The 26790-nt window shown below is 41.9% G+C and overlaps 1 protein-coding gene across 1 annotated transcript; it reads right to left on the bottom strand.

Annotated features, from left to right (window-relative positions):
- Positions 1-7008: 7008 nt before the first annotated feature.
- On the bottom strand, positions 7009-15786 carry MGST1 (microsomal glutathione S-transferase 1; the record flags this gene model as incomplete). Its single annotated transcript, XM_080706384.1, has 3 exons — positions 7009-7255; positions 12749-12843; positions 15661-15786. The coding sequence occupies 3 exons, from the start codon at positions 15784-15786 to the stop codon at positions 7009-7011; spliced, it is 468 nt and encodes a 155-aa protein (XP_080562510.1).
- Between the last annotated feature and the right edge of the window lie 11004 nt (positions 15787-26790).

The following is a 26790-nucleotide window of genomic DNA, read 5'->3' as shown; positions in this document are numbered from 1 at the left end:
ATTATTATCCTGAGTATATCACAGATTACCATCAATCTGATCAAACACTGACACTTGCCACTTTGGTTGTATATGGCTGTAAGGTTTCTAAGGATGCTCCCACAGGTACTGACATAGAACCTCGTAAACACATCACAAAGTGGGCCCGTGTAATTGGTCACGGGAGCGAATGAATGTCTTCATGTCTTGTGTCTCCATCTCTTGTACCACGCGGCCCCGTGGCTCCTTTTTCTAGGAGTAGTTGTGACACCTGCAGACCCTTGAGTGGGGCTTACGCGACTCAATTTCCTCCTTTGCTCCTCTGCTAAGGTTAGGAGCAAAGTGGACCAAGAGTCAGCAAACTTTCTCTGTAAAACACTAGATAGTAAATATTTGGGGTTTGGTGGGCCACGTGGTTTCAGCTAAGTACTTCTGCCAGTGTGATGTGAGATCAACTTCAGGAAATACGAAAACAGCCAGATGCACTGGTTTTCTTCTGGTTCCTGCTTCTTGGGAGGCCAAGTCAGGAAGATGATGAGTTCAAAACCAGCCAGGACAACTCAGTGAGACCCTGTCTCTAAATAGACAAATGAAGTACATCTGTATTCTGAGAAAGTCTTAGAAAAATAATCTATGAACTGGATGTGGACCAGAGGCTATAGTTTGCTGAGCCTGTTCTGGAAGAAACACATGGAAGAGATTTGTTGGGTCACCTCATTAGTCCTAGTTGAGATCTTTCTAGGTTTATTTTTGCTGTGTGTGGGGTGGGGGGGTGAGGGTGGGGATGTTAGGGAGTGATGGAGATTAAAACCAGAGGCATTCTACCTCCAAGATATATCCCCAGCCCTATTTTACTTTATTATTACTTTTTGAACCAGCGTCTTGCTAAGTTGCTGATGCTCTAAGTTTCTGAAGCTAGCCTCAAACTGTGATCCTCCTATCTCCACCTCCCAAGTACTAGGAATATAAGCTTATGCCGCTATACCCAGCTTCGCTGAGATTTTTCTGAATCACCAAAGCTTCAGCCTATTCCTAGAAATCTGGGACAGGCCAGACAGGAATCCATCAAATTGCCCAGAAGACCGTAACTTAACAAAAGACACAGGCACAAATGGAGCCAGAATCAGTTCAACCCTGTACAGTCATTATCGAAGCTTCTACGTCCCAGGATGATCCACAGTGACAGTGGGTAAAGTATTAATGCTGCTTTTCCAGAATTAAAGATGGGGCTTGAGGCTGTTCCGTACCTTGGCCATATCTCAGGCAACCAGAAAATCTTGGAGCCAGGACAATACAGCTCTTTTTCAAATCCAGTCATCTATTCACTAAAGCAAACAGTTCCAACCCTTCACCTTTTATTCTTTATTTTGTGTAGTTATATGTACAGACAGATAATAGATATGTATGATTTAGGCTGAAACATGAAGAATTTTGTCAGTTCCTAACTCTCCTCTGATTCCCCCTCTTAGCTTTTGGCCATTAAAAAAAATCATCCTGCCCTGGCTTGAAGTGCAGAATATTGTGTTTAGGTTATAATGCCAATCTCTTTGTGATGCATCCAAGTCTATAGTGCCCTGGTTTGTATTTTTCTAAAGCTCCAGTAAAGAGAAATAACTTAAACGGCCTACTCTTACATGTAGTCCCTATCTCTCCATTTCATGGCTCACATTTTATGCAGGGCTGTCAGTGCTTCCTGAATTAAATGTGACTTAGGACCCGCGCTTGCTGACGGAGGAGGCTCATAGGTCCTATAGCTCATCCACAATCTTGTACTTGGGCTGTCAAGCATGAGAGATTGGTGCCAAATTCAACCCAACATAGCCCCTTCCCAGTAGTCTGCCTTCGACAACTCCTCCTTGTCAAATTCAACAGTTTACCCTGAATATATAGTGGATAAAGTACCCAGAAAGGTAAGAATGTAGGGGTACTGCTGCTTCAGCTGATAGCAAGAACACCTATCAGCTTCCCACAGGGCTGACATTTCAGGCTGGCAGGGGGGAGATGATCACAGGATTTTCGTGCTGCGGTTTCTAAATGGATTGTGGAGACTCTCAGGGCAAATCGTAGAATTTCTCACCATCCGCATCCGAGAAGAGCCATTGTGATGCGACTATGCAATTCAAAAAGTTTAAAAAAAAATTATTTTTGTATTAATAAAGTAGACCCATCCGAAGAGCAAGTGATATATGGAACCCTTACAACATTCCTTAAGACTGGTACTTTTGTTATTAAAGCCCAATGCTGCCGGGCATGGTGGCGCACGTTTGTAATCCCTGCGCTTGGGAGGCGGAGACAGGTGGATCGCACAGGTTGGAAGCCAGCTGCACTGGCTTAAGAGACCCTGTTTCCAAATAAAAATATATTAAAAAATAGGTCTGGGAGTGTATCCCAGAAGTAGAAGGGTTTCCAGGAACCCCAGTACCACCAAAAAAAAAAAAAAAGCCCAATGCTCTGGGTGCTAGAATCTTCATGTTTTTCTCCCCTCTATCTGGAGAAACTACTGGCCTCAGATTGGTGGAATGCTAGGGCTAGGGTTAGGGTTACTAGGACAGTGGCTGTTAGCAGGGCTCAGGGCTTTCAAGAGGTCCCCTAAACACAAGAGACGCGAGAGAGTGTTCGGTAACCCACGACATTCATGCCCTGTATCACTGGAGTTCCGGATAGTCTGACCCAAGAGTTGTTCTCTGTGCTCTGTTATAATAAAAGAATGTTCAGTCAGAAAAGAAGGATAGCCCAGGAAATAGAAAAAGCAGACTACAAAGGTGAGCATCGATTGTTCTTGTCATCCAAGCATCCACGGGGCAAGAGAAGGGGCTCCTGTCTTCAGAAACAGCCTTGAGTCCTAACTTCAGGTGTTCTGAGCGTGCAGTGTTAAGACCAGTCGACAGTGAGTATTTTTAGTCTTCTTCATGATCTCCATCTTTGGGATGTTTATCTCCATCGTTCTTCTATCTTAAAATGGATGTATTAGGCTATCTCAGCCTATGCCATTGACTATTTGATTCTTCTAACTCTTTGGTCTGGATCCATGCTCACCAGGCATGGTTTTATGCCCACAGCCTATGAAGAGCATCCTGCAGAGCTGTGGAGGGATATTGGTGACACTAGGAGTGATTGTGCAAAAAAACACCATCAGTGGCTGCCCTTGTCATGAGTTCTATTCTGGAACAGCCTGGTCACAGGGACATAAGGGCCTGGGCCCCGGGATCCAGATATCAGGGCCGTGGGTCACGAGGGCAAATTTCCATGAAACCCCTGCCATTGGGAATTCCGTTCCAGTCTCTTTTATTTTTAGGTATTTAAGAGTCTGCCTTACAGGCCCTAAGCCTATCTGTGTCCTGAAAAGAAAGCATTAAAACAAAAAGATTCATCCATTTGATTTTGATTAGACAAAGTTTCCTCCTTGTTCCAAACACAATCTATCTCCATGAATGTCTCATGACTCTCCTCCCTTCTTATTTTTATTTTTACCTCTGAGCTCCACCCCCAGCCCTATTTTAATTCTTATTTTGAAACAGGGTCTCACTGAGTTGCAAAGGGCATCACTAAGTAGCTGAGGCTGTCTTCAAACCCGGATCCTCCTGTCTCAGCCTCCTAAAGGCTGGGATGACAAGCGTGCGCCACCACGCCCAGCTTATGTCCATTCTTGAACATGCCCAAGCTAAATATCACTGCATCTTACAGATGTGACCTTTAAGGAGATCATGCCTCATATAATACGTGACAAAACAATAGGGTTTTGTTTTGTATAGTGAAGATTCAATATAATTTATATAAAAGCACACATTTACTCCTGTGACATGAATTATGATAAAATTTGTCTTACTCTCCATTCCCATTTGGCAGTCAACTAAACCTTCTCCCCAAACTCACATCATTACCCCAGACAACACCTCCATAAGAGGTATAGCAAAATATCTCCTGACTTCTGCAGAAGGATCTTGATTTTCTTGTGACAGAATTGGTTTAGGGTAGGTGAGAAGAGAATAAGGCAGGAGCCCAGAAAGATGGTGATATCTGAAAAAGTAACAGTATTAATTACTAGTACCACAAGGATTAGTACTGGTGATGGTAGCAGTAGAGCTGATATGTGTGTAAATGTGTCCGTGTATGTCTCTGAATGCAGACACTAAGATAAATAACCAGTCTTTGCTTTCACAGAGGTAGAACTAAGTGGCCGAAACGTGAATGTCCTTTGCGTTAGTCAGTTTTCCGTCACTGTATCAAAATACCTGAGAGAGACAGCGTATCAGTAAGATAGGTTTGTTCTGGCTCAGAGATTTCAGACCATGGTCACCTGGCCCTGTTGCTTTGGTCTGTGACAGCAGATTGTCTCACGGCAAGAGAGGGTGTGTTCATCTCATGGCACTCAGGAAGCAGAGAGAGAGACAGACAGAAAAGGGTCAGGGTCTAGATGTCCTTCACAAGGGCATTCTCTGGGTAGCTTAACTTCTTCCCAGTAGGCACTATCTTTTAAAAATTCTATTGGCTCCCAATAGGACCACAGGCTGGTGAGCAAACCTTCAAGACATGGACCTTTGGGGATATTCCAGAGTCAAAATATAGCCTTCCTCCTAGGTAACAGAGTGCCATCTCCGTGTTCCATCACAGGTGAAAGCCTTCTGGCACATAGACTACTCTAGAAGCATCCTATCACGTGGTAGGTGGGAACTCCTTAATGAAGCAGAGACTAGACTAATAAATACCCTGCCCCCTCCTCCATAAAACAGTTCCAAGAGTAAATCCTCCAGCACCTATAGCTTTTCTTGTGAGTGTGAATCCAGTGAAAAGCATTCTCACTGTGCACACATATGCCTCTACCATCTTGTACACCATTAAGATCTATGACTAGAATGCACCAATAATTTTGTTTTTAAAAAAGAAGCATTCTGACTTATTTTCGCAACTGTGACTCCAATTTGAAAACTGAAGTAGGTAATCATTAGGCCTTTTGATTTTTCTTAAAACATGTTTTACATATATAGCTTTTACAGCCCTGAGAATATAAAGTTGGAATGTCTGTTTTTTCTAATAACTGTCTAATAACTGTTGAATATGAGTAGATGAATGGACAACCATCAAAATCACCCCAATCTATTCTACTTCTGTTGCTATGTCTGCCAGAGAAGTAGAAATTTTAAGACAAACAACAAGATAGGTGACAGTGCTTAAACAGAGATATCACCAGAAGCCAAAAAAAATCTCAGCCCAGTGAGTCTTTGAGTTTTGGGAAGCTGAGACAGGAGGATCGCACAGGTTTGAAGCCAGCCTCAGCTACTTAGTGAGGCTCTCAGCAACTTAGTGAGACTCTGTTTCCAAATAAAATATAAAATAGGTCTGGGAGTGTAGTCTAGAGGTAAAAAGCCCCTGGTTTCCATCCTCAGACAACACTTAATTGTTAGAACCTATTTTTTTTATGTTTCACATGCATAAAAGCATATGACTGTCAACAGATCTCATCAAAAGCTTGAGAAAATTGTAGACCAGACAAGGTTAGATGTTTGAGGAAATCCAGAGAGCAAGGAGCGTGTGTGTGTGTGTGTGTGTGTGTGTGTGTGTGTGTGTACACCTACATGTACACACACATGTGTTTTTTCCCTATAAATACAATCCTTAGGATTTTAAATTTTTCACTTTAAAACTGCATGGTCTTTTCTATTGACTACACCACAGAAGTTTACTAAAGTTACCTCTGCTTTTAACAGAAGGGAAACAAGTGAGGGAAATGTGTGCGGAAGCCTACAGTCAGTGGTCTAGAGGTCTTGTTTATGGAATGCAGAGTTGCTCCAAATGTTTAAGTGAAAATATTACGGTGACTTTCCTCTTGCGTGACAAGCTGAAAATGGACAATCCACAATGCAGTATGAAATACATAGCCATAAATGTTTCATCTGAATCTAAGAAAATGAGAAAATAATAAGGAAGACAAATCCAGTTTGGATTCTTTAAAAAAAAAAAAGCCAATTTTATAAATATACCAATAATGGCCAAAAAAGCTGAAGGAATGAAAGAATCCTTCTATTTTAATGAAAGCAACATAAAAATGACAACAGATGGCACTGTTTAGCGGTAGTGCATGTCTGTAATCTCAGTCCTTTAGAGACTGGCTAATACAGGAGGATCTCAGGTTCGAGGCTAGCCTCAGCAACTTAGCGAGGCCCTTAATACTCTGCAAAATCTGCTTCAAATCAAAAAATAAATAAGGGCTAGGGGTGTAGCTTGGAAGTAGAATGCCACTGGATTCAATTCCCAGTACCACAAAAAAAGATAAGTAGGTAAAAATAAAGCAGTGATAAAGTTTTTTTTTTTAATTAGGGAAATTTAAATGTGGACTATACATACATATATCTATATTAAATGTTATGGTAAGGATACATGTATTGGGTATAATAATGGTATTGTGGTCATTTGGAAATTACTTTGTACAAAATAAAATGTCAAAATATTAAGGAGTGAAGAATCATCTTTGCAACTTTTTTCCAATTGTTCAGAAATAAAAAAACATCTTTGTAAAAAAAGCAAGCAAAAGCAAGCATACCCAAATATTAATATTTAGTGAGGCCAGATGAAGGGGATGGAGCAGCTCCTCATTCGACTTTTAAACACTTCCAGTGGTTTGAAATGTTTAGAAATAAACAATTGAGAAAATAAAACCAAATAATTCTTTTAAATTCTTTATTTCATATGCTTGCATCAGCAGTGTTGAAATATAGGTTTTTCATACATGTAATCCATCTCTTTTACGGACTGACAGTTTAAAATGTTGGTAAATGCTGCAAATTATCAAAATCGACAACAACGTGCCTTAAGGATCAGACAAGAGGCTTAGGACTTACGAGGTTGAGTTTCTATGCTCATATAAAACAAGAATAAAGGGTACGAGCAGTACTCATCTTTACAGTGGGTTTTCCCCGAGTCTTAATGTCTCTGCTCTCTTCCTACTTGAAATCTACTTTGAGAGTATTTATTCTCTACTAGAAGAACAGGATTCTCCACAAACCAACTGAATTATGAGGTGCGTGATTCTGCTTACAGATACCAAGTTGTTTTCAGCAACCTGTAAGCCATTGAAAAAGTGACTCCGTATCCGACAAAAAAAGATACACCTCTGTTGGGCTGGGGGAGGGGTGTGAGGTAGGCGATGGTGTGGTAGATCCGAGCTCCGACAAAAAGTCTAAAGTGCCAGAGGGCAGTAGAGAGGTCTGGACCACTCAGAGAGTACAGAAGGCCGATACCCAGAAACGGAACCATATTCTCAAGGTCATTCAAGTGGGCTCTGTGGGGGGGGGGGGGGAAATGACTGTTAAACCTTCAAAGTCAGTAGAATTATATTCAGTCTTCCCTGTCTTCTAAAACTAAATAGAAATGTTAATGGCTCCTTAAATTGAAAAGCAAGAGTCCTGTTTCTCTCTCACCCGACTTTGCTTCCTTATTCCCTTGACTTTCACTTGGAACGTCTCATTAATTTTGTTTCTTTTTATATTTAGTGCATCTTTCTATATAACCGAGAAGGTATTTGGTAGTTTCGAGAATATCAAGACTGTATCTATCTAGAAAATATGAAAATTTTTTTCATTTTTGTACATGCAAAGTATTTTTTTTTTTGAAATTCAAGTCTCTTCCTATAAAAATTCTTCCCAAAGAAGAAAAATCCTTTTTTTCTTTAAATAGTGATTGAATTCAGGGGCTTTCTATCTCCAAGCTACACCTTCACTCTATATATTTTTAATTTTTTTATTTTAAAACAGGGTCTCACTAAGTTGCTGAGTGCCTTACTAAGTTACTGAGGCCGGCCTTGAACCTGTGATCCTCTGGTCTCAGCCTCCCAAGTACTTGGTTATGATCGTTCTTAAGAGTTCTCATTCATCCCCAGGTGTCATGGTACATTCCTGTAATCCCAGTACTTGGGAGACTGAGACAGAGGATCATAGGTTCACAGTCAACATCAGCAACTTAGTGAGGCTCTCAGCAACCTAGTGGGACCCGTTTTAAAATAAGAAATAATAATAATAATAATAATAATAATAATAATAATAACAACAATAATAATAATAGAGCTAGAGTTGAAGCTCAAAGATAGAATGACTCTGGATTCAATCCCCAGTACCCGAACAAAAACAACAAAAAGAGTCCCCCTTTACTTTTACTAGTTCTCAGAAAGTTATTGAGAAAATCCTTTCCCAATGGCCCAAACCACTAATTTGTATAGAATTAATATACCTGTTACAGGCTGGGATGGTGGGCAACACCCCAAAATGTAACAATACCATACCAATTCAATATCAATATCCTCGTGCTTTTAACGTCCAAATAACACAACACATAACTAGCTTCTTGAATGAGTCAACTTTTAGACATTCTATCCTTAAATCACAAAAGGAATTAGTTAATAATGATGTAGCATTTTATAACATAGGCACCAAAGATGGTAGGAGAGAGAGAGAGAGAGAGAGAGAGAAGAGAGGAGAGAGGAGAGAGGAGAGAGGAGAGAGGAGAGAGGAAGAGAGAGAGAGAATGAGAGAGAGGGAGAGGAGAGAGAGAGAGAGAGAGAGAGAGAGAGAGAGAGAGAGAGAGAGAGAGAGAGAGAAATTTCTTAACCTTCATACCACTTCCAAAAGAAAACAAAAAGCCTGGTTTAGCCACAGACTTTCTCCCAGACACACTACCTGAGGTTTTACTGGCTAGGATTGTGAATAAAATGTATATCTACATTAATCCCAAATGCTGGGATTAATAATGTGTGCCACCAAGCCTGGCTTCTTGACTTGACATTTTAAAGGATATAATTTTTAAATTTAACATCCCATTTTAGTCCAGGATTAAAAATTACTTTGCAGCCTGGCATGGTGGCACACGCTTCTAATCCCAGCATTTGGGAGGCTGAGACCGGAGGATGGTGGCTCACAGTCAACTCACCTACTTAGTGAAGTCGTTTGCAACTCGGTGATACCCTGTTTAAATAAAGAATAAAATATAGGGCTGGGCGTGGTGGGGCATGCGGGAGGCTGAGAGAGGAGGATCTCGGTCTGTGGCCAGCCTCAGCTACTTAGTGAGGCCCTTCACAACTCAGTGAGACCCTGTTTCAAAAATAAAAAGACTAAAAAATAGGGCTGGGGATGTATCTTGGAGGTAGAATGCCCCTGGGTTCCATCCCCAGTATCGAAAACAAAAAAAAATTAATTTAGCATTTAGGCTAGAAATAGATATTCTCATAGAATTTGTCAGCTATTTGTATATATTTCAAAATGAAAGCCGGGCTTGGTGGCACACACTTGTAATCCCAGTACTTGAAAGGTAGAGACAGAAGGATCTGGGTTCAAGGCCAGCCTCCGCTATTTAGTGAGACCCTGTTTCAAAATAAAGAATAAAAATTGGGGCTGGGGGTGTAGTTCAAAGGTAGAATGTCCCTGAGTTCAATCCAAGCACCACCAAAAAAAAAAAGAGTGCATATTTCTGTTTTCGGGGACTCTCTTTGGCTTAGGTTTATAGCATATAGATGGCACATGGCCTGCTCATTGGTTATCATTAGCCTTTGCTCCTCCCCTTCCTCCAGTTTTCCCTAAGATCTCTCGTGGGTTGACGAGGATGCGGACAATAGAAAGGAAGAAAGAGACTACGGGATCCTGGATAAATCAGCAGTGCAGACAGGCTTGCATAAAGACCCACAGGCCCTGAATAAAAGCAAGTAACAGGAAGGGACGCTTTGTCCCTTCTCTTTCATATAAGAACAAGAGGGTACTGAGAGTAAGGCGAGAAGAAACGGGTGTACCATTTTCTACTCAAAAGGAACCTGCTTGCCGGGCGTGGTGGCGCACACTTGTGATCCCGGCATTGGGGATGCAGAGACCGGAGGATCGAGGTTCACGGACATCCTCAGCTACTTAGTGAGGCCCTCTGCAACTCAGTGCGACCCTGTTTCAAAATAAAGAATAAAAAATAGGGCTGAGAGCGTAGCTCGGAGGTAGAATGCCCCTGGGTTCCATTCTACCTGGGTCTATTCTCCACTGCTCCCGAGTCCCTATTTCCATTTATTTATTTTTCTTGCTCCTTTTTACAGATGCCCCTTGGAATGCACTCACTCTGTGGAGAACTTCCTGAGCTCATAATAATCTGGATCCTGGAATTCCCCTGACCAGGACTAGGGACACTGTCTCCGAATTGCCAAGGTTACAGGTTTATAATGACATGTAGAAGCAACCAAGGGGAGAGAAATAGGGTCTAGGTTAAAAATGTAAAAGTACATTCTCGAAACTTTACCTCCAAAAGTTATCTCCCAACTATGCACAGTTTTATTTATTTATTTATTTATTTTTGATAAGCCAAATAAATTCTAAAACACTGCTCTCCGGTCCCACTGTAGGGACAGTGACTGACCACCAGGAGGCGCAGTGGGACAACCCTGGCAGAACTAGGGTCATTGGTTCTTAACCACAATTTTCTTGGACTAGATAGAGGGTCAGCTTGGATTCTGGCTTTCTCATTTAGAAATACAACCCCATGCTCACAGGGATGGAAATGGGGAGTTGGGAGGATCTAAATTCCCCCAAATATATTATCTTTTGATAAGCTTTCACATACAAGACTTGGACCTTCTCTTTAATCTCATCCAGGCCCCAGAAGGTCTAACTGCTATCATTTCTGGTCCTGGGCAACTTTATGAGCACAGAGCTCTGATTAGCATCATGCACACGGCTACCTCCTCTCCAAGGGAGGCACAAAGAGGAAAATAAAAAGCTCTGGAATGTCTCTTTGGTAGTTTCCAGAACTCCGCAAAGCTTCATTTCACCTTTTTCTAATTTTTAAGACTCCCTCTAATCCTGTTTGAGATTTTTTGTGGTTTTTGTTTTTGTTTTTGTTTTGTTTTGTTTTTGCATTGGGCTTTGTCCTGAAACTTTTAAGGCTCATGACACTTTTAAGGCTTCCTCTAATCCTGTTTGCGATTTTTTTTTTCTTTTTTTGCGTTGTGCTTTCTCCTCAAACTACTGTGGATCCATATTCTTGGCACAACCCGTTTTCAAGACTGAGCTGCTCAGGAGAACTAAGAGTAATACAAAGGAACATTGTTCTAAGTCTCTAGCACTGACATCCGCCTAGAAGGAAAACACTCTTGCATGATAAAGAGCTTGGGGCTAAACGTGTTTTGCACAAACAAGAAAGAGAATTGAATTTGAGGACTGCAAAGGCAGAGAGTACATGGGCTGGAAAAGGTATAATGCTGGAGACAACTTAAGACAGAGAAAGCCCGGTGCAAATTCCCCGGAGCCTGGAGAACATTCAGACACAGACATGTTTGGTGTTGCCATGGGGTAAGTTCTCTGCACTTCAATTTAGTCAAGTCCGTTTCTGTCCACAGTTGTTTTTTCAGTTGATTTCTTGAGGGAATTGAGAGAAGGGCTGAAGTCCCATCCAGCATAACAAAATACAGAATACAGAAACATGCAGAAATGCATAGTTCCCGAGCCAGAGTTAGTTGTGAGACCACATACCATAGGCAATCTGCAGAAATCATAAGAGGGCTTCAGACTTGCCCCAGGCATCAGCAACCAGGTAACACAAATATGATCTAGAGACAGTAGCTGAACTATGGCACAACTATCACATATTTAATTTATTTTTTATTTTTTAAATTGATGTATTGTAGTCATACATCTTAGTGGGATAAAAGATGGTGGGGACAAACATGCATGCATCACCCAATTAGTCCTTACCTGATCCCCACCCCATTCTCTCCCCATCCCTCCAACCCATGCTTGGCTTTTAAATATGCTTTAAAAAAACTTTTCTCTGTTTCTTTCATTTTTATGTGATCTTATTTATTCTTTGATTTAATCTCTATCACAGTTTGGGTGAACATTAAAAATATTTAATGAGAAGATGGCATGTAACTTTGATGTTTCGCATGTTTGGAAAAGGTGACTAATGGATTGGCAGTGGGATCTCAGTTAAAAAACAAAAAAAAATGTAAATTGTGTGACTGTTTATAGCAAGGACTAAGAAAAATGCCTCCAGAAATAGAATTGGAGATGCTTTTAAACTAAGTAGACTAGGCCAGGTGTGGTGGTGCATGCCTGAAATCCTAATGACTTGGGAGGCAGAGGCAGAAAGATTGTGAGTGTGAGCCCAGCCTGAACAACTTAGCAAGACCCCTTTCTCAAAAATAAGACAAAATTAAGAAAAGGGTTTAGCAGGTAGGTCAGTGGCAGAGCACTCCTGCTTTGATCTCAAAAGCTGCAAAGTAAATGAGTATACTAATTGTACTTCTAATAATTTGCATCAATGTACCTTGGCTTATTGTTTTGACCACTAAATTCTCAGCACTTTAAACATGAGATTTTCAAATGAGAAGAAGAGACAGGGAGAGAGGAAAGATATCCGAATTTCTCTGAAGCATCAACTTTCATATTTTAAATCTTATGGAAAAAAGCCTAGTTGTCCAACATTTCACCTGAGCTGAGTCTCACTTCTGGAGAAAGATGACAGAATGACAAGAATGTTGCTGTCTCCATCTTACCTGTTATTGATGTCGATACCTCCCGGTACAGAGCACTTTTTAACCCAACAACGTCCCTATAAAGGTCTATCAAAACTGGCAATAGGTACAATTGCAGCACTACATGGAAACTTCTAGATATTGACTTTTCTAGAAGTTTCTAGAGGAAGACAACTAACTTTGTCTTCCTCCTCCTTCTCCCAGATCCTGAGATCTATGCTGAATTCCTCGACCACAGCTCCTGGATGGAATAGGTGATTCCCAGAAACAGCATCTTACCTGCGCACCCGTTCCACGTGGTCATCCGTTCGGATATACTTCTTGGCATTTTCCCCCTTGCCAAAGACTACAGAGTCTTCAGGGTTGGCGAAAGCCTGTTCCAAATGCCAAGAAAAAAGAACTCACTCTGGAGACCAAAACAGCACAGGGGGTATTCTACCTAACAAGTTAATTGCATTTTAATGGAAGAAATGCTGGCATCCTGGTCTGGGAGAAGGGAAATCTCAGAGCAAGCAATCAAACACAGGAAGAGAGAAGAGTAACAGGGCATAAATCTGAATCTTAATTAGCAATGCAAATGTTTTGGGGAAAAAAAGATGCATGAGAACTTTATAAAAAAAAAAAAGCCAGCATACAAAAATGGTGAAAAGAAAGAAAAATGGTAAAGAAAAAAAAAAATCACCGTGTGGCTCAGCACTAACTCTTGTTGCCCTGGTGCCCTTCCCGTCGGGATTATGAGGTACTTCTCAAGTGCATTAACATTTTCACGTGACTGGCTGATCTGAAAGTAAGACATTTCCTTCCCAAAGATAATACAGAATAAAAGCACAAAAGAATGGGGAGTGGGGAAGGTGTGCCATGCTCTGCTAGAGTATATGCATACTTCTTTTCTTTTGCTGAGCTCTTGGGTAAAAGTTCGGGTTGAATAATATGGTGAAATTTAAGAGCGGAATCGCATCCCTGTGAATAGCCAGTACATGTTCAAGGGCATATATCTCATGTATCTCTTCCTGCAATAATTATGCTGTTTGAAATGATTTCCCCATCCCTGGGCACTTGAAATACGCATTTAAAAAATATTTAAGTGTGTCCTACTATTTAATAATTTATAACAAAGAAATACACTGTAAATTAGTTTAATTTAAGCTTGAAAAATCTCATAAATATTCTATATTTCTTTTTCTTCCTATGATTTGAGCATTTACTCCAGACAAAGATATTGTGGGGAAACAACCACAGGGTTGTGATCCAGTGTCGACACCGGAGGTCATGCCTGGCTCATTCACCATAGTGCCTTTATAAATGCTTCTAAATACATGATCAACAAATACGCTTTAAATAAAGAAATAAACTATAAGGGAAAGTGCATGTGATTTCGGCTTAAACCAATCTGAATTTGACCCTCAGCTGTCTTCTTTACTGGAATCACTGATATGCCGCTCCGGGCACCTGCAGCTGGGGTCTGAAGGTCAGTGTTCTTCCAAAAGATATGTGTTAGAGCCTAATCTCCAAGGATGGTGTTTGCAGGTGGACCTTTGGAAACCTTTAGGTCATAGGGGTGAGACCCTCCGGAATGGGATTAGTGCCCATATGATAAGAGAAGGGGCAGGGCCTTCTTCTCTTGGTTGTTTTCTGCTCTCCCCACATAGGAAGACGATGGGAGTTTGGCCATGTTCAAATCAGGAATCCAGCCTTCACTAAACATTATCTCTCTTGGCATCTTAATCTTGGCCTTGCGAAGAATAACTGTTTATTGTTAGCCTCCCTGGCTAAGCCATCCTGCCATAGTGTCCCACGCTGCCCCTGACAGCTACCTGGTACCTTATCTACTTCCTCTGTGCCTTTCGGCTCCTCTTGTGTAAGATGGGGAGACTGACCTGCATTTCACATGCTGATGCCGACAGTCATGTGAAATGACTCAGTGGTCTACCACATGGAAAAGCTGTCATGGCTCCTGACACTCTGCAGAGGTGAACCCCTCCCCGTTCCTTTCTTATGAGGCAAGGTATATTTCCCAGGAGCCATTCTGCTTCCAGGGGACAGTTTGGATATATGGTGGCAGCAGCTACTTTGTGCCTTTATTCTCCAACACATGGTTTCACCATAGACTTGAATAGGTGGTAATGTTATCCAACTCTCTGTCCACTGTTGCTCAAGGCAGTAACAAGTAAACATCTTAGAGAAGACTGTGACCTCCCGAGAGGAACCAGGCTCTGGGCACCAAACTCCCAGGCAGGGACTGAACTCAGAGTCTTGCAGAAAGAAGTTGCTGATTATACACACAACTGCACCAGTGACAACCTTTGTCAGGCTTCTTTGTTTTAGTTACTTCCTGTGCCATGATCCCTGATAAGTAGAAGATACGGGCTTCGAAATCTTTCTGTCATCTTGCCCCAAATCACTAGTGCATTATGGGAGGATGTGACTACTGACATGGGGACATTCTACCTCCCGGCTACTCTTCATCTTATTTTTCATTTTGAAGCAGGGTCTTGCTAGGTTGCTGAGAGTTTTATTAAATTTCTGAGGCTGTCCTCAAACCTGTGATCCTTCTTTCTCAGCCTCCCTAGTACTAGGATTACATGTGTGCACCGCCACGCTCAGCTTGCTCATGCTTTTAAAGTCTTTTTTTTATAATATTTTATAGAAATAGGAATCTACCTCAGGAGCAAGAAGTATACAAAATTCAAAGATTGGCTTCTCCCGGTCATAATAGGCTCCACTGTGGGAATGAGAACTGTCTCAGCCTTTTTCTTTCTTTTTTCAAGTACTTTTTCCTTTCTGCCCTCCAATGCTCTCAAAAAATGTAGCCTTGATTTATAATAGAATGGAAAACACCAGTTAACTAGTGAAAAATGAGTATTTTCTAAACTCTAATGGGTAAAATAAGCTCTAATTTCCTATCAGACTTACTATGAGTTAAACCTTAATACCTTAGAAATCTCATCTGCAAAAGACAAAGGTTAAAATCACACACAAAAAAACCCAGTTAGTAGTTTCAAGTGACAGCAGCTATCTGTAAACATATCAGATCTATTTGTACCTAATGATTGCAGACTTCCCTACAGCACTCAACAGGATGCTAGCAGGCTTTACAAAAACAAACAAGCAAACAACAAGGAAAATAAGAAGACTGTTCTTCGGAATCCCAACTCGTAAGAGTTAGAAGGCATTACCGCGAAATCGCTTACCTTTACTGATATTCTGTAGCACGCAGTTATGGCACTCATGGCCATCATTTTTAAAATAATAATTGTTGCATAGGAGGAAAAAGCCATGAATACTTCATTTTCCTTTAGCTGGGTGGGGGAAACCATTTTTCCAATGTTGGTCTGGAATATTAAGAAGATTTTATGTGACAAGAAAACAGGACAGACATAAATACCCTGAATCATCTAATGATCATTTGGCGTGATTATATAGCAGCGTTAACCACATTATTTGAGTGTGAGTGTATGTGTGTGTGTGTGTGTGTGTGTGTGTGTGTGTGTGTGTGTGTGAGAGAGAGAGAGAGAGAGAGAGTGTGTGTGTGTGTGTGTGTGTGTGTGTGTGTGTGTGTTTTATTGGGGATATGAACCCAGGGAGGTTCTATCTCTGAGCTATACTCCCAGCCCTATTTTTATCTTTTATTTTAAAACAAGGTCTTGCTAAATGGCTGAGAACCCCACTAAGTTGCTAAGTCTGGCTTTGAACCCACAATTCTCCTGTCTCAGCCTCCTAAGTATCAGAAATATAGGCACCATGCCCAGGAACCATGTTGCTCTTAAAACTATCTGGGGCTATTTTCAAAATAAATGACCACTCAGTTTTACTTTGGGTGTGTGTGTGTGTGTGTGTGTGTGTGTGTGGTACTGGGGTGGTACTTCCGGGCTACACTTCCAGACCTATTTTATATTTTATTTGGAAACAGGGTCTCACTAAGTTGCTGAGAGCCTCACTAAGTAACTGAGGCTGTCTTGGAACCTGTGCGATCCTCCTGTCTCAGCCTCCCAAGCGCGGGGATTACAAGCGTGCACCACCACGCCCAGTTGACCACTCGGTTTTAAATTTTTTTCAAAATAAATAGAAATATATTTTTCTAATTTTCTATCATTAAGTCCGAAGACATCAAACAAGTACTAAATGAAAATATATTGGGCATTACAAGCAAAAATAAATAGTCAAAATGTCCTAAAGAGGGCCTAAAATCATACATTTGTGTCAAAGTGAATCACATCTTAATTGAATAAAAAAGACCAGTGGTCATGGCTCGGTCTCTTTAGAAGTAGCAAACACTGTACGGGAGTTCCATACCGTTGATATTTTATTACGTGTGCCTACATTTTAAATGTGTGCCCTGACTTAGAAACCCAACTTACTGCTGTAGGACCCCTCCACAGTATTCAAGATCTCGGCCTCCAAGATTTGAATTCCAGGCCCACGATCTGGCCTATAATTAACTTTGCTTGCAGAATTTAGCCTTTCTGAGACTGACTGTCTTCATTTATAAGATGGGAATAGTAAGAGTTCCTAAGTTTTAACTTGTTAGATTTAGTTAAAACATGTAGCAAATACTTAGCACGGCATCAGTCCATGGACAATGCTAAATAAAGATTATATTCCTCATCGCTATTATTATCACGGTCATGGTGGCCACCGATACCCAATAACCACATAGGTGACGAAAGAGAAGCAGGACAATGGAAACATCCAGAGAACAGGCTTGCAAGGAAACGGAATACAATTGAGTCTCTAGTGGCAATGTGCTCTGGAGGAAAGGTAAGCCCCTCTAGTAATACTGGAGACAAAGTGGATAGAAATCTAGAGTAGGACTTAAAATTTAAACTTCCTGCCGAGCACGGTGGTGCACACTTGTAATCCTAGTACTTGGGAGGCCGAGACAGGAGGATGGCAAAGTTGAAGCTAGTCTCTGCAACTTCACAAGACTCTTAGCAACATAGCAAGATCCTATCTCAAATAAAAAATAAAATGAAGTGCCGGGCGTGGTGGCACATGCTTGTAATCCCAGCATTCGGGATTACAATCCCAAGGATCGCAGTCCGCGGACAGCCTCAACTCTTTAGTGAGGCGCTTTGCAACTCAGTGAGATCCTGTTCCAAAATAAAGAATAAAAAATAGGGCTGGAAGTGTAGCTTGGAGGTAGAATGCCCCTGGATTCCATCCCCAGTACTGCAAAATAAATAAATAAATAAAAATAAAAATAAAATAGGATTGGGGATGCAGCTCAGTATAGTTCAGAAGTAGAATGCCCCTGGGTTCATCCTTCAATACCAAAAAGAAAAAAGAAAAAAAAATTAAGCTTCCCATTCTGGTGTTTATTCTCTGAAACTTTCCCTTGTTCTTTTATCAGCCCTGTTATCTGCTTCTGTCGTTTTCACATAAAGATATAACTTTCCTTATACCCAACTTAGGTACCATTTAGCCTGTGTGGTCTGTAGTACTGTCTCTTCTGGATGCCGTTCATTCCTGCCTTACACCTCCATCCCAGTCTGTAACTTTATTAGACTGACATCTGTCTATCAGATTCTGATCACTCTGTCATAATTTGCTAATAATCTATAAATCCATATCTATGTTTCCATATTTGGCACTGCTCTTATAGTTAAATATAGCATACATACACATACCTATATTTACTCTAGTAAGAGCTTGCTATGTGTCCAGTTATGCCATGGGCCTCATGTGCAATGCCTTACATAATCTTTGTGATGCCGTAATCCTCATAGCCATTTTCATTTCACAGATAAAGAAAATAGAGATTCAACATGTTAAGTTGCCAAGCTGGGAAACACTCCTAGGTCACTAACCTCATAGCCTATACGCTAGTAGAGCATACTCTCTCTCCTTCAAGAACCTTGCTTAATTTGGCTTTCGATTGCTTATTTCTGTTTAATCCTGTTATAACTAAAATTGCTGGATACTCACCTGTGGCTGACGTAACTGGACAGCCCTTTCATTTCTTCTTCCTGCTATGCTATCCCATAAGTTTTATCATTCCCATTTTGTAGATAAAGAAACCAAAGTTTCTATTTTTTGGTTTCCCTAGACTGAAAATGTAATCCACGGATTTAGGCAAACAGTTGTCATTCAATGTCTTGTGGTTCCAGAATCTTACAAGTATATCAAAATCTGTGGATGCCTATACCCTCGTATAAACTGGCCTAGTATTTTTGTATAACCTACATATAACCTCCACCTCATCCCTATACTTTAAATAATCTCTGCATGGCAAATAGTTTTTATAAACAGCTTTACAAATAGTTTTGACAAATAGTTTTTAAAAATAGTTTAAGGAATAGTGACAAGGAAAAATATCGGCAAGTGTTCAGTGTAGACACAATTTTCCCCTAATATTTTTAATCCATGTTTGGCAGAAACCCATTGATACGGAGGGCTGATGGTATTCTAGATAAAAAATAATAATAATCCCACTTCTGACAGCAAATTAATCTACCTCTACAAGTTAATCATCTTAAAAACACAGTTTGGTCAGCTCTCAGTATAAGGTGAAACTTTTAATAATCTTTAATACACTTGCTCTGGTTCTAGCATTGAGGAGATGAAAATGATGAATAATCTAATCTACGCTTCATAATAAGGGATTCCTGAGGCCAATGTGTCTGGGCAGAGATCTGAGGAAATACGGCAAGGATGTAGTTGTGGGGTTGTTTTTGTTTTGTTTTGTTTCGTTTAGGAAGTTTATCAAGTAGGAAATGTTGCTACTTAATAATTTTAAAATTTTCTTCACTTGTTCCCAGAGTGAAATAAATTTGGTGATAGAGCAAAAGACCAGGGAACTTGTTGTTGTTGTTGTTGTTGTTGTTGTTGTTGTTGTTGTTGTTGTTGTTTCAGTAAAAATCAGTATTGAAAGAGCTGAGGGAAAGTGGAAGCTTTCCAAAACTGTGAGTGGGAAGATTATACAAATACATCAGCAGCTGGGGGAAGGGACAATAGGACGCTGTTTTCTTTAGATGTGAACAGTGCAAAGAAAACTCACTTTACACAATGGGCAGTTTCTCAATCACCAGGAATGTGGCTAAGCTCCCCAACCCTGTGGCTTTGGGAGACAAGCCAAGATGGGGCCTCTGATACCACAGGTTATGGGGTTTCAGAGCCACCTTCGCAGACAACATCTTTCTTTTTCTGGGTAAAAGGGGGCCATGAGTCGTAAGGACAAGAAGATTAAGAAATTGGAGTCATGACTTGAGTATCTGGCAGGCTGAAACATGAAGATTGCACGTTGGAGGTCAGCCTCTGCAACTTAGCGAGGCTCTCAGCAACTTAGTGGGACCCTGTTTCAAAATAAATTTAAAGGGGGTGGGGGGCTGAGGGTGTAGCTTAAAGGTCGATTACCTTGGGAGTTCCATCCCTAGTACAGAACAAGAGAAATGAGGGAGGAAGGAGAAAAAAAATTTGGAGTCACTGGTAGCATGAACTAGGGAGATACTGGCTGGACTTTTTTTGATCGTTTGATTTTTAAAACTAATTTGATGTTAAATTGCCATGAACCTACTCCTTAAACCTTGAGCCATTATCATGGTTAAGCACTGCAGTACAAACAAAAGTATGGAAAACTTTTTTTCCCCCCCAGGTAATGTCTCTGCAAAGGGAGAGAGCAATGGGGTAATAGAAAAAATAAGAAGGTAAAGTATTAGATGATTTAAATATTCTAGGAATGAGGAAGAATCATTTAAGTAAGCAGAGAAAAACCAGAACACTTGGTGATAAATTACATAAAACATATGGCTGCGTTGATACATTGGGATCTTCCCAGGTCTTCCCTGCCCAATCCCAGCCCATCCCGTCTTTCCCTCCCACGTATCTACCACAGAGGAATCTTCCCCGCTCAGCTGAGGACTGCTCTCTCTTACCCTTTTGGCTCTTGGCCAAAGAGAGCAAAGTCCTTTCAGTATCATTTGGCTTCTCTAAATCCATGTTGCAAAACACAGAAAATTTGGCAGACGGCCGCAGGACTATGACACTTCAGTTTTGTGCTTTCAGAAACTAATTCTACTCAACATGAGGGGTACAGAAGAAAAGTAGCTCTGTGGCCATGCTGCTGTGGGTTCTAGAGTTTTCTGAAGGGACTGTGACCGTTGCAGGCTCCGTCTCCTTTGAGGTTTCATGCACAGGAGTCTCGGAGCAGATGCCGGGGGCTCTGGGGATGTGGTGGAGTGAGCCGTTCCAGTGGACTGTGCCCATTCCCTGGCCAGCCTCAAAGATTAACAAGTTCCACCCTAAAACAAACCCTTAGAAAAATTCCACTTCTCTTCCACAGAAGGGAATATACAAACATGGAACGTTTGGTCGTTTTAAAAAATGGCCAGAAGTAGTCAGCACACAAGTCCTCTTACTTTGAAAACTACAGAGACAGCCAAGCATCATGCTGCCCGGACTCCCAGAAGGGCCTGGCGTCCAGGACACACAAAAAGGAAGGTCCAGCCTGGGCTTCACAGGTGACCGGGGCCTGAGAACGGTGGGCTTAAAGATTGTTAGCTGCGGCCTGGCGCAGTTTCCATCCAGGCCCGCAGCAACGTTTGATGAACACTCCTGTGGCACTCATTTGGAGGGAAAACAGAGAGAGGAAAATGGAAACTATAAATATAGTACTCAGGTTATCAAGAGTTATAGAAAGGAAAGGGAAAGACTGGACGGGTCATACACACCTTCTCTCTACCACCCGGCCAGAGCAGTATCTGAGGGCTTCTCTCCCAAAGAAGAATCCATTTCTCCTTTTTACCTCGGGTCAATGGCTTCTTCCTCCTCCAGAGTGGAGGTGGGTGGGCACCATGGGCTGAGGCTGGCACACCGAGACCCCAATAGGGGCTCGGTCCTCAGCTCCCCAGTCACCTGACTATAAATAACATCGCATTCACGTCTTCTTGCGCTATCAATCAATATTCCTATTTTTAAATCTCGCTGCTGCTCCTCGTGCTTATCAAAAGCGAACCAAGACAAGCAAATCCTGTCCCTCCACAGGTATGAAGACTTTAGCCCAATCAGAGACGCCGCAGGATTTTACAAGCTGTTTCCAACCCTCCGCTACTTCCCAGGACTGACAGGCACTCTTTACTCCACCCCCCAAAGATCTCGGGGACCCTTTCAGAGGAGAGGCTGTGTTGACTCACGAATGCCAAGTGAGAAAAACATCCCTTAAACTTGAAAGACTTTTTTCAAGTTTCTTTCCTAGAGTTGGAGAAACGGGAAAACTTAAGCGCCCTGGGAAAAACGGGAAGCAGAATTCATTCCCTTTCGGGAGCCCAGTGTTGAGAGCTCCGGGGCTCCGCGCATCCTCTGGGTACCTACCCCGAGTCCGCGGAGCTGCAGGCGCAGACCTGTCCCTGGCAGCGAGCGGCTGAGCTCTGCAGAGGCTTCTCCCAGGGGGCGGGACAGGCACCGCCCCTTCTCGGCTACTTTACATGTTAATTGGCTCACGTGACCAGAGCCCCGCCCCCTCCACGACCACGCCCCCTGGCCCCACTTTCTTTGGCCCAGGCGCCCTCTCTGTAGCTGCGGTGAGGAAGGGGACAGAAGCCATGCTATGGGGGAGCTTGGTATGAGCAAACATTGCAGGACTGGGATAGAGCGGAAAGAAAGGGAAAAGTCTGCCCACTTTTATGTCGCTGGAAGAACTTAAAAGCACTTCATGTCGGACTTAAAAAGCTTAGAAAAACTTTGTGGAGGATTAAAGTCTCCAGAGGGAGGGAGGAGGAAACCAGATGAGAAGTCATTGGCAGACGCCTTCCCTTGGACGTCACCTCTCCCGCAGCACCTGCCCCAGGCTTCCTCAGAAGGCTGAAGACAGACCACCAGTGAACCCCCATCTCAGGACAGCAGGCCCCGTGTTCTGTCACTCCGCCCCCCCCCCCAGGGTGTAAAGTGGAGCTGCAGGAGATTAAATTTTGTCAGTTCATTACACAAGCAGCTCAGTTAGTGTGTGTTTCACCAGCGTATTTGGAGAAGTGCTTCAGGAAGGAGAGTTATTTATCAGGATCTAGATGGGGAAGTTGCAGGCTTCCTACAATCCCGTTACCGTTAAGATTCGTCTCCAGTGGTTTATCTGAAAACTCTGACGGATTTGTGTTTTCTGACTATGTTATTTCCCTCGCAGGAATACATTTCACCCATTTCCCACATATTAGATTTTAAGGGATGTCTTCTTCGGGGACTTGCTTTCTAGGATTTGATGAGCAAGTCCATGTTCTACAGGAGGAGGAAGAAGAGGAGGAGGAAGAGGAGGAGGAGGAGGAGGAGGAGGAGGAGGAGGAGGAGGAGGGGAGAGAGAGAAGGAGTAGAAAGAGAAGAAGGAGGAAAAGAAGAAGAAGGAGGAGGAGGGGTGAAGGGGGGCGAGGAGGAGGAGGAGGAGGAGGAGGAGGAGGAGGAGGAGGAGGAGGAGGAGGAGGAGGACCTGCCAGTTTGCTGTGGGTAACAGAGATTAGTCACAGGCAGACCCAAGAACAATTTCTCCAGAACCACCGTAATCTGAGCTGGGGAATCTGGCATCTGAAGAACATGGGTGTTTTATTTTTTTTCTGTACTTTTAAAAAACTGTACTTATCCCCCTGTCTCTGTAAACTACACTGGAATCTGGCAATAACACTAACTGGAATGTAACACTAACTGGACAGAATTTGAGATGAGGTAAGCCGACTCTTCCTGACACTACAACTACTTGAACTAGTAGTTTATTCTTCATTTATTATAAGACAGTCCCAATCCTGTGAATACAATGACAGAAGAAAAAGAACTGTGTGTGTGTGTGTGTGTGTGTGTGTGTGTGTGTGTGTGTGTGTTGTTGGGGATGCAAGCCAGGGGATTCTACCTCTGAGCTATACTTCTAGCCCTATTTTATTTTATTTTTTGAAACAGGGTCTTACTAAGTTAGGGTAGACCTCATCAATTTGCTGAGGACTGGCTGCAAACCTGGCTTCCTCCTGTCTCAGACACCGCCCATGTACTAGGATTACAAGTGTGTGCACCACACCTGCCTCAGAGAGTTATTCTATAGAGAATTTCACCTGCAAAATATAAGTAGAGACGTCTAATGTGTTTTTGAAAAGAAAGGGATGGCTGCCTTTTGGAGAGATCGAATCAAATTCCTAGATGAACAAAGCATTATAAGTCCAGCAGTTTTTACTCTTAAACACACACACACACATGCACACACACACACACACACACACACACACACACACACACACAAGAACTATCAGAAAGGTTAGCCATCCCCACTAGACTAGGTCTCCTGCAAATGGGTGGAAAACAGGTGCCTAGTCCCCTTTCGATTGTCTCTTATCTTGGTGTTTCCCTAAATTCAGAGAGTTAAGTTCCCCCACAAACTCATAGTATAGATCCTACTTGGAGATTTCAGTAAAAAAAAAATGCAAGGATATTTCTTCAGCTTAAGAGAATGAAAAAGAGAACTAAAAATATAAGCATCATTCTAAATAGGCAAATGTTAGTTTAGAAGTAGAATATATCTTTAACATGTACATTGAATTGTTTATTTCTCCCAATAACCCTATAAGGAAATTGTTGCCTTGTCTGCTACGGTCATGAGAACCAGAGCAATGTGAGAGTTGTGCTAAATCCTGAAATAAACTCTGAACCTAATACTCACAAGAGGCAAGGTAGCTATAAGGAGAGCAGCAGACTAAAACACAAGACGATTCTGAAAGCTGATCAAGAGAACATGGTAAAGGTGGACACACGGGTCAAAAAGAGTAGACTGGAATCTGGAAATAGAACCACTCTTAATTGGGCAGTTGTTTTTTTAAAAAAAACTCACGAACTTTATGAAAGGTGTCAGTAAACTCAGACTAAAGGAATGATGCGTTTCCCACTTGTCACCTACTTGAACACTGGATTGGAAGTGCGGAGGGTAAATAAGTCAGAGAGGAGGCTGCGAAATCCTAGTTCATTGCCTTGTTTCTGCCTCTTCTAGGCAAACAAGAGATATTGTTGTCTATTTACTTTTTTTCCCCAGAAGGGGGATATTTTTTAGAGCAGTTATCTAGGAAGGGTTAAGCAGGGGATTATTCTTTTTATTCAAACAGTTGGCAGCCCTCAATCATGCCAGGTTGCTGATTCATTGCACCGTATTAAAAAGCCAGGAAAAAGGATAGTATCCTCCCACTACAGATCAGTCCCAAATAACACACACACACACACACACACACACACACACACACACACACACCTTTGATATGGAGCTGTAGGTGATGTAGCAGTGGCTTTAAAACACTGAATTCGCCGTGCATGGTGGTGCACGCTTGTAATCCCCGCGCTTGGGAGGCGGAGACAGGAGGATCGCGCAGGTTCGAAGCCAGCCTCGCTGGCTTAAGAGACCCTGTTTCCAAAAATAAGAAGTATAAAAATAGGTCTGGGAGTATAGCCCGGACGTAGAAGTGTTTCCAGGAACCCCAGTACCACCAAAAATAAATAAATAAATAAATAAATAAATAAATAAATAAGTAAATAAATAAATAGTGAATTCACAGAAGCAACCATGAAAGTAGTATTTTAAGTCTAGAAAACAGGCACTGCACATTATTTGTTCTCTTGATAGTCTTTGGCTTCATTGACATCCCAAAGATAACCGACTACAATTATCAGAATGTACTAATAAATATGACCATCTTTTCTCTGACAGAGTTCCTCCGAGAAAAATTACAGCCTTTCACCGATGGGGAGAAGTCACATGGTAAATCTTTATGGAACCTATGTTGTTGTTGTTGTTTTCCCCCACCAAACTTGTTTAAAATTCTTCTTTTTCTCAGTTTTGATTTAGGAGCTTTAGATCTCCGCATTATGTTGTATTTTTCCGGGGAGTTATTGACTTCAGCAAAGGAACCGTGAACGGTAATTATTTTGCATGACTAAGCACTGGTACACCATTGTCAGACAGACACTTTATGGTACCACTAGTTTTCAAAATTTAGAACATCACTGCCAACGAGCACATGCTCACACCAAAGACTTCTATTCCCAGCCACAGGCATGAGTTCTGTGATGTGCAGCAATACAGTGAATCTGTGTGTTCTGGGGAAAGCTCCTGGTTTGACAGTCCTAAAAAACAAAGCCTGTTTCTTTCCAGAACAAACACATCGGTGGTAGTGATGGGACACTGCTACCTGTTTTCAAGGACTGCTGAGGTCTGACATCAGTACAGAGACACAGAAATGATTAAATGTCACGAAGGAGAATTGTGCTTGCGAGGCACAGAGGACCCTACCTGGAGAACTTCTGATCTGGAATGCCTCAGTTTGACATCTTCCAGGCATTCAGGAGAGTTTATATGAAGTTACCAATTTATACTCTGTTGAGATTTCTATCCCAGTGCTTTGCAAAACATTTTGCAAATTTATTTCTTCCTTCCTTCCTTCCTTTCTTTTTTCTTTCTTTCTTTCTTTCTTTCTTTCTTTCTTTCTTTCTTTCTTTCTTTCTTTCTCTTTTTGTTCTTTCTTCCTCCCTCCCTCCCTCCCTCCCTCTCTCTCTCCCTTCCTTCCTTCCTTTCTTTCTTTCTTTCTTTCTTTCTTTCTTTCTTTCTTTCTTTCTTTCTTTCTTTCTTTCTTTCTTTCTTTCTTTCCAGTAATGGGGATGGAACCCCGGGGCATTCTACCTCCGAGCTACGCCCTCGGTCCTAATTTTTTATTCTTTTCTTTTCTTTTTCTTTTTTTTTTTTTTTTGGTGGTACTGGGGTTCCTGGAAGCCCTTCTACCTCTGGGCTACACTCCCAGACCTATTTTCACATTTTTTATTTGGAAACAGGGTCTCCTAAGCCAGTGCGCGCGGCTGGCTTCGAACCTGCGCGATCCTCCTGTTTCTGCCTCCCAAGCGCGGGGATTACAAGCGTGCGCCACCACACCCGGCTATTCTTTATTTTTGAAACAGGGTCTCACTGAGTTGCAAAGGGCTTCACTAAGTAGCTGAGACTGTCCGCGAACCATGATCCTCCAGTCTCTGCCTCCCAAATGCTGGGATGACAAGTGTGTGCCACCACGCCCAGCACATTTTACAAATTCTAATGCTTCACCAGATGGTAAATATTAATAGGTAGGAACATGTATCTTATAAAAGTTAAATGTCTTTTCTTTTCTGCACTGCTGGGGATGACCCACCCAGAAGCACAACGTTTAAACAATGTTTATCCTAAAGTTGACCTCGTATCCCTTTAAAATTTTAACTTTATTTTAAAAAATTTTTTGTGTGGTGTTGGGGATTGAGCCCAGGGGCATTTTACCTCTGAGCTAGACCCTCAGCCTGATTTTTTTTATTCTTTATTTAGAAATAGGGTCTCACTAAGTTGCAAAGGGCCTCAC

This window comes from Muscardinus avellanarius (assembly GCF_963383645.1).
Source record: "Muscardinus avellanarius genome assembly, chromosome: 11".
In the NCBI taxonomy this organism is placed as follows: Eukaryota; Metazoa; Chordata; class Mammalia; order Rodentia; family Gliridae; genus Muscardinus; species Muscardinus avellanarius.
The sequence above is the reverse complement of the archived record's forward strand: the minus strand, read 5'-3'. Positions and strand labels throughout refer to the sequence as shown.